At 47.8% G+C, this 8,643-nt stretch overlaps 1 protein-coding gene across 1 annotated transcript in view; it reads left to right on the top strand.

Annotated features, from left to right (window-relative positions):
- The first annotated feature begins 1,839 nt into the window (after positions 1–1,839).
- MSN (moesin) overlaps positions 1,840–8,643 on the top strand; it is a 47,960-nt gene continuing 41,156 nt past the window's right edge. Inside the window, exon 1 of the mRNA XM_063346352.1 lies at positions 1,840–1,996. Within this exon, the coding sequence (XP_063202422.1) occupies positions 1,985–1,996 (12 nt within the window). The 5' untranslated portion in view covers positions 1,840–1,984. The remainder of the gene's footprint in view (positions 1,997–8,643) is intronic.

Here is an 8,643-nt window from a genome sequence, read left to right as displayed (position 1 = left end):
CTTAGAAACTCCATTTTTCTTTTTTATAGGGTGAGAACTATTCTGGATTTTCTCTTTCTCACATAATGCTGCACAGTGAGGAAACATCGCATTGAAAAGCAAATCAACACATTTTATAAGCCTCTGGTTTAAAAATTATTTGTGTTATATTACATATACTTTTACAACAATATTATTCCTTGGGGAAAAAAAGAGAAACTGCCTTTCTGCAGACCCTGAGGATTTAATTATGGGTATTTACAAGGCAGTTTTAGATCTTTTGAATGAACTGCCATTTTTAAAGACGTACAAAGTGTTATTATGAATCTGATGTCAATTCCCAACATACCTCAGTTTAATATTAATCCCAGCAGAATCCTGTAATCAAATTAAAGAAAACAGTTTACTCAGCAGGAGTCTGTGCTGAACTGCCTAGTAGAGCTTGGCTTGCTCCCTTCCTATTTTATATCTGAATTTATGTGTTCTCATATTAACACAATCTTCATTTATTCAACATGCTGGAAAAAAAACTAGGTATGAAGTACAGCTAGTCTGCATGGTCTTTCCATCAACCAAGATGGCTTAAAGATTGAAAATATTTAGCGGATTTGACAAGAAGACCCAAATTCAAGAAAAATAGGAAGATAGGTTTCTACTTTCCTTAAAAAATAGGATGTTAAATTTATTGAGAACATTCCATTTCCTTCTTCTGGATGCGAGTTGTTAACTTTAAAAAGGATGACTTTTCTTTTTGCTCTGGGAGAAAGTAGGACTTGGGTCACCGTTTGACAGTTACGTCCAAAATCTCAAATGAGATGAGAGGGCTTCTTAAAATCCCCATGAAAATGCTGGACCTTGATTCCTGTCATCAGCGGTTCCAAAACACAGATGGCAGGGGAAGCTTTGGCGAGTGGTCCTCGAACTCTTTTCATCCATGCATCGGATCGCTCCTTTATGCCATGGGATTATGGCGCTGGCCTCTGAGGAGGCTTGAAGACTAGAGGTGGTTTGCCTGCCAAGCTTCAGGGAGCCACAGCGCCTTGTGCTTTTGAGACACCTGGGGCAGGATGTGTGCTTTTTAAAACAGTCGGGTATGAAGCCCTTGTAGATGACAGCACGCTCGCTGAAGCTGCCAAGCGCTGAGGAGACTGAGCACCACCCCAAGCCGGCGTGACTCAGGCTGAAATGAGACAAAAGGCGGGACAAAAGGATTGCCCAGAGAAGCTGCGGGTGCCTGTCGTGGTTTGGGCTGGGCACTGAATGAACGACAGATGCTCTCTTTACCCCCATCCCTCAAGTGTTCAAGGCCAGGCTGGACGGGGCTTGGAGCAGCCTGGTCCGGTGGGAGGTGTCCCTGCCCAGGGCATGGGGATGGAACTAGATGATCTTTAAGGTCCCTTCCAACCCAAACCATCCTATGATTTATGATCAGCTTGCCAGTGCTGTGCTCTTACTCTGAACAGCGTAACCACCCATAAAATAGCATATTTTTTTTTAAATAATGCTTTTAGCAAGGACCGGCAGTCCCCGTGACACCTGATACGCGAACAAACCTCAGCGCTCTGGGCTTTCTGGGCGCATTTTTGGCCCCCAGTTTTGGGGCCGCTGGAAACCCGCCGGCTCCTGCCCAGGTGGGACTTTGCCGCTGCCCCCCGCGGCCGCTCCCCCCCCCCGGGCCCCTCGCAGGGAACAGGGACGGCTCCTGCGGCGGTGGGGGGACACACAGACCCTCCGACCTCCCGGAGCCGCGGCGCCGAGGCCCGGCCGGGCCATGCGGTACTCGAAGGCCGGGCCGGGCCGCGCCCCGCTGAAGCAGCCGGGGCGGGGGCGCCGCAGCTCCAGCCCCGAAGGGAGGCGGCCGGCAGCGGGGCGGGCCCGGGCGGGGCTTGCGGCGGGGCGGGCGGAGAGGAGCGGCGCGGAGTCCCGTTAGAAGCCAGCGCGGAGCCCGCCGAGAGCCCCAGCGGCGCAGGAGGAGCGACCTGCCGTGCCCCAGTCCGCCGGGAAGATGCCGAAAACGGTGGGTGCCAGCGAGAGCCGGGGGACTGGGGGGGAAGCCCCGCCGCGGGGGCGGCTCTCGGCAGCGGCAGGGCGGGCGTGGCGGCGGCAGGGCCTCACGGCGGGGCTCTTCCCGCCTGCGCCCCGCCCGGGAGCGGCCGCGGCGGGGCCCGGGAGGCGCTGGAAGAGCCGGTGGCCGCCCCGGAGGGAGAGGGGGAAGGAAGGACCGGTGGGGAACGCGGCGCGGGTCGGGCGGGAGGGGAGCGGAGCCGCCCGTCCCCTCCATCTTGCGCTCCCTGCCCCGCCGCGGCACCCCCGCCTTGAGGGGCCGGGCCCGGGCCCCGCTCGGGGCAGCGCCCTGCCGAGGCCGCCCCGCCGCTAAGATGTCCGGTGGAGCGGTGCCCGCCGCCCTCCCCGCCCCAGGCGTGTGCGGCCCGGGGAAGGCGTGCCCGGTGAAGCCCTTCTAGAGCCCGATGGGGGAATTAATTGTGATTCTATGGCCGCCTCTCGTGTGCCCTGCGAGGAGGAGAAGCCGGGGTTTTCACAACTCGTAATTAGTCAGGTTGAGTTGCTAGGGAGCCTTGTCCCAGCTTGACTCGAAGTATTTCTTGGCTGGAGAGATCTTGGTACTTCAGAAAGTCTGGTCAAGTCCGTACTTGACTCTCCCTCCCGCAGCAGGAGTTCGGTGACTAATGAGGAGCGTTGGGGTTTTTCCATTTAATTTCTCCTGGTCGGAGTAAGAGAATTGTCCTAGCCCTTCATTGATAAAACAGGAAGGAGCAGGCTGGAAAGCTCTGGACGTTTCCTCGCTGGGAGTGATCTGAAACGGCCTAAGAACATCTAATGTTTAAGCTAAGAGTCTCTGGTTTACATAAAGGACAGAAAAAAATCCTAAACAAAACCCCACCCCTATGCAAGTGGAAGTTGAAATGGAATCCACCCTGATTTATTTTTTTTTTAACAGAGAGTTTAATTTTATTGCTTCAAAATAGATATCAAATGCCTGTTTGACTGACTTCTGCTTTTCCTGCTGTCTTAAGTGCCAGCTTTCTGAGACAATAGCTGGATTATTATTATTATTATTTTTTTAAACGTCAACATCTTAAAGGATATCAAATGTAAGCCACTTGAAGGTTAACACAGTATTTTCTGAATCTTTAGAAAGGCCTTTCTTCAAACGTCAACAATGATTAGTCAAGAGTTTATTCCTAAAAAAAACACCAATACAGGCAAACAAGTTCAGTAAGATTAACAGAAGTAGCTCAGGTTAGGGGACTTCTGTGTAAAAGGCAGTTGAGATGTTTTAGCCAGAGAATTTACAGTTGCGAGGAGCGACTTATCTTGGTGTGAATCACCCAAGAAATCCTGAACATGTTGCGGAGAAGCTCATGATGCTGGGTTCCCACTAACCGGCTGGATCCCAACCTCGCTGCGAGGTGCTGGGTTCAGCCCCCTCCATGTGCAGGCACACCCTGGGCTGGGCTGCTGTTCCCCGCCTGCTGCTTTCTGGTTCTGACAGAGCAGTTCTGCTTTTTCGGAGCTTCTTAAAAACTGGAACAGATAAAGAAATGCAAGCGCTTTGCTGTGACACTGTGTATTACACACCGCAGATTCCGCAGAAGGCGGGTTGGAGCGTGGGTGCCTGTTGAGGCAGGGAGCTGCAAGGCCGCCTGCTGTATCAGCCACCAGCCCTCGGTTTCCTGCCCCATCTGCCCTAGTTGCAGACCCAACTGAAACAATATTTTAAACATTTATTTCTTGAGCTGTGGTTTGCAGGAACAGGATATGCTGGCATAACTGTGTAATCAGTTCTTCATGTGAAAGAAACATGACTACTGCTGCGCTAGCTTAAGATTTGTTAATAGCTACTTAATTAACAAAACAGTAAAATGCAAGTGGCTTTCCTCAATCAAGGTCAAATGTGGGTGAAAATTCAGCAGTTAGATGTAGCTATATGTGGGCTTCATCACAAAAATAAATCCATTGTGAAGAAGACAGATGGAGGAAATGTTCCAGGGAACAGTTCTGGCTGGGCAGGAAAAACATTTGTGTCTAAAGTGTTTGGTAGCTCTTATCATTCATCTCACCAGCCTTACAGAACATGCTGCTGCACGGCTTGAGCAGCAAAACCTGTTGAGTTCTGAGTCCCTACTCCTCCTTAAGCTAGGCTAAATGTTAACGCATCTTGCAAGGAATTGCCATTTCACTCCGTGAGACTTGCTACGAGTGGCACTATGCTTTGGTGCACTATTAATAGGAATCCAAGATTAACTCTGGTAACCTTTGAACTAGTGGCACATGACTGGCAGATGTGAAGTGTGATGTCTGTGCAGGGGTTTTGGTTGCTGGAGGCCTTGTAGGCTGTGTTGAAAGTCCATCATGGATCGACCTGCTGATCCTGCCATGCTATCAGCAAGAAAGACTCACAGTTTTATCTAGAGGATCTTATAGTTAAGCAACCAACTCTGATTTATTGGCTTGTTGTGTTTTTTTTTTGTCCTGAAAAGTTTGCAAGGCATAAATGGTTAAAGCACACATCGAAGAGGATGTGTAATTCCCCCCATGCTTTGTATTGCAGAGGGGTGGAAGCAGTTGAGTGCTAAAACGCCTCTTGCAAGCCACCATCAAGCTCTGAAAAGTCTCTCCCCCAGTTGTAGAAGTTTGTGTGTTGGCTGAGAGTAGGCTCTGATCTCATGCTGGGTGACTGGGGCTCTGGTCTCGCACTGACTCATCTCAGACTGGGCAGAGCTGGAAGTCGTGCTGGCTTCCAAATCCTGATAGAAGTGAATGAACTGTCACGTTGATGGCTAGTCCAAGCACCATAGTTAATCACTTGAACTTGTATTACAAAAACCGTCTTAGTTGGAGGAGTGGGAGGGGAAAGCGACCTTTTTTTGTACCAGTCATGCCCGTTTAACGGGCTGATACATTACTGTATTTTTAGCTATTAGAAAAGGCAACGTTTCTGTATCGGGATTCATTAACTATTTTGCCTATGAATGTACTTACTTTGTGGCCGTCTGAATGGATAGGCTGCTGAACTTAAAATGTGGGCATCTGTTATGTGCATTCAACTGTCCTGTCGCTAGGACCTGAACAGTTCTGTTTTAGGTAACGTGATCTTTACTTGTTGAAGAGAAATGGGTTTAATCAGAGCTAATCTCATGATTAGCTTTGAACTAAGGTGTAATAAAGTTTGAACTCTTCTTATTGTATTAGCAGAACCGTTTCTCTCGATGTTCAGATCATAAGCCTCCAGGTTTCTAGGGCAAAGTGTTATTGCAGAGAAAATCAACTTGGACAAGCATGAAGTCTGCAGCACAAAAGGACAGTAAGATTCATAGGTCTCAGCTCAATGATGCTATTTAAGATTAGTTTTTTAAAAAAGTCTTTTCTGTTGTTGCCTTTTCCCTTAATGCTTTCTAAAACTTGGTGTAGCAATAGCCATTAAGGTCTTCAGGGACCCTGTCTGTAGCATAAATTCCGCGTCCTAATTCCCAGTTGGACTCCAAAGGTCCTTGAAGGGTATCTCCCTTTGTTATTTGGAACTGTGTAGGTCTGGTTAGAAGAAAGGTAACTGAGAGACTGGGGTAGGAGGTATCAGGAGAATCCATCCTGTGGATATTGGTTTCCTGATCTGTAGGTACTTGGTACCGAATGCTGCAACAAGATGGCAGCTATGCGCAGAGTGCTACATTTGTTTGGGTGATCTTCCCCCCCCCCTTGTAGAATTTGCTAGAGGTCTTAAAAGCTGACGGGGAAAGGTGGACAGTGATGGGAACCTTGATTTGTAATGGACGGGCACTTTTCTCTTATTGCCCTGGGTTTTGCATCCTGTTGTGCTATGAAAGAATCATAGAATGATTTAGGTTGGAAGGGACCTTAAAGAGCATCTAGTTCCAACACCCCTGTCATGGGCAGGGACGCCTCACGCTAGACCAGGTTGCTTAACTCTACAATGCTTCTCAACACTAGAAACATTCCAGATGCCCTCTGTCTTATCCCAGGATCAACCTTTTGGTGTTATATCTCTCCCTCTCCCTCGCTCAGTATAAGTTGGGAAGCTTAGCAGCACTGATCGAAGTTAGGCAGGCTTTGGTGTGACATGGGTGCTAGCTTGGTAGGCAAACTCAATCTATTACATCTTTCTTCCGACACTATTGGATACATGGAGTTGCTGTAAAAAGGTGTGTTTGAGAGCTCCCAAAGACCTTGCTTTATACAGGAGCCTGTTGGTGAATTTCAGATGACTTGGTACTTCAGAAGCAGCAATAGCTAAAACATACCGAGTGTACAGTGGACTCAGGTAAACTACTAGACTGGTATACAATGAATTATTGGTAGTTTTATACCCACCATGGGATTTTACAAACCAGGAAAAGCCTTTACACACCCTAGCTTGTATTGTATTCATCAGCTTCGTTCCTAGATTCTTCAAGAATAACAAGGCTTTACTTCTTGTGCAGACGAAGCGGTTAAGCCTGATAGTGAGCAAAAGCTTCTGTTTGGTACTTCTGGGTCTTCTATGTTAAAGTTAAACGGAGCTTAAAGAATACTACTGGTAAACTAATGTTCACTTTGTTTTTATATACTGCTAAAATCTTGCTTCCCCTTCTTATGGCCAGCCTGGCACCTAACCGGCAGTGTTGTGCAGAAACCATCAGTTATAGTGGCTCCAGACTGTAGTGAGCGAGAACTATTCTGAGCGCCTGATCTGAATTGGTGGTTGTGGTCCTGTTCTTGAAACTTTAATGTGACAGTGTCAGGCCTGAGAGTGTTTATCACACCAAAAATTCTGGGAGATTAAACGTGTTGAGTCCTTTCTTTTGTTTTTGACCTCTTGATTTGTTGCTTGAGGCAGATGAGCAAGAAGCAGGTTGGTGAGGTGCACACAATAAAAGGAGCCCAAGGAAAGATTTAGATCTGCTGCTTCTCCCATAAGAATCCTACGGGGAAAAGAGAGCCCAATGTCAGGGGCTGGTCATCACTTGCTTCTTGCAAATATCCTGTACCCTGAGCATTTACTGGCAGTACCTTTTTTTGGACCTGCGAGGGGTTGCAGCACTTTCCTTGGGGTGACTCTGCCTCGTCTGATTAATCACCACTGAAGGTTAATTACAATTCTTGCATTTCTTGTGAGGATAGTTCATAAGATGTCTTAATATGGACTCCTTTTTTTGACAGGAAATGGCATCACTGCCTCTAGAGGAAACTTATTTCAGTTGTTTTATGTCTAATGTCTGGTCTGAAGTGAAATCCTCCTGCGCGGAGCTCACTGAAGTCCCTGGGTAGCTACGTGAAGGGCGGCTGATGAACTGAAACAGAATGATTCAGGCACCTCCTGGTGAAGCGGGGGAGCAGGACCCTTCCCCAGTTGCTGGGCTCTGCCTGTCCTTGTTGTTCCACTGACACTTTCCGCAGCGAAACCCCTCTGGAAGAGGTAGCTCTGGCCCTGCTCCAGGGTTTAAAGGAAGCTGACTAAAAGCTTCCTCTAGCTACGTCATCTCCTGGACTCTTTCCTGACTTGGTGCAGCTCAAACAACCTTATTTGGCTGACTTCTTTTTTTCTTTTTTTTTTTTTTTTTAACTTCCCCCCCCCTCCTTCTGTGCAGTGAGAGGGCCTCCCTCAATTTGCACAATAAAGCTGTTATCTCTGCTTAATCGCTGTTCTGAGGACTACAATGGGGTCTGCTTGAAAAAAAGTTCCAAGATCCCAACACTAAGTCCTCGGGTCGCCGTGTCCTCCCCCCCCCCCGCAGTGTCTTGATTGTCTGGCTGCTACATGATTATATTAGAAATCACGATCAGCCTGCAAAGGAGTCTCTCTGCTGGTGTAAAAACAGCATTGGAAAAGAGGAAATCCCTCCCTGCCCAGGAATAATCCAGGGCAATTAACTGATGTAAATTAAGAGCACTAGTAAGCAGCCAGTTAATTGCTTGCTTTTCCCTAGGGGTGTTTGGGAACAGCAGGGATTTGCATAGTGCAGCCAATAATACTGCATCAAAGGAGTTTGTTTTTACCCCATCTGAAGCTTCCAAAGCAGGCTGAAGTCTCTCGATTCATGGAAGGCTACTCTTTTGGGCAAATCTCTTTATAACACTTCTGTGGCTGTTTCTAGGTGGAGCCTTCAAGTGTTTTGGAAGTTGTGGGCATAAAACCCACCCGTCTGACTCCAGTAGCTAACGCTGACTCTTACTGTAATGTTTAAGAGATTGTGGAGCAAAAACTTGGCAGGGATGTAGGAAGAGAGAGTGACTAGCAGGCTTGGTGGTTATAAAACCACAGGATCAGCTGCAGCTGTTTGAAGATTTAAAACCTGAAATTGCAGAGGTTTGGGCCTTATATTGGCAGGAGACAGTTATGGCGGCAGCAACTGTGGATACGTGGGTAGGTGATTTGGTGCCGCTTCCTTCCTGTGCGGCTATGAAAGGGTATCCTTGCTTCTCTGAGCGTGTGATCCTCCAGTGGAGTACTGAGGAAGGTAGAAATTCCTGGCCTTTTGTATAGCAGCTTGTTGAACTTGTATTAAACGGGGAGAAAACACCCTTTGAAGAGGTCTTTAATGGTATGACTCCTGCAAAATGCTTTTTTTACTAGTTGTTCTAACATCTCTGAAGCTGTGGTTGTTCTGAGGAACTCTTTCAAAAATACAAACTTTGGATGAAGGA

This window comes from Chroicocephalus ridibundus, chromosome 9 (genome assembly GCF_963924245.1).
Source record: "Chroicocephalus ridibundus chromosome 9, bChrRid1.1, whole genome shotgun sequence".
Lineage (NCBI taxonomy): Eukaryota > Metazoa > Chordata > Aves > Charadriiformes > Laridae > Chroicocephalus > Chroicocephalus ridibundus.
The sequence above is the reverse complement of the archived record's forward strand: the minus strand, read 5'-3'. Positions and strand labels throughout refer to the sequence as shown.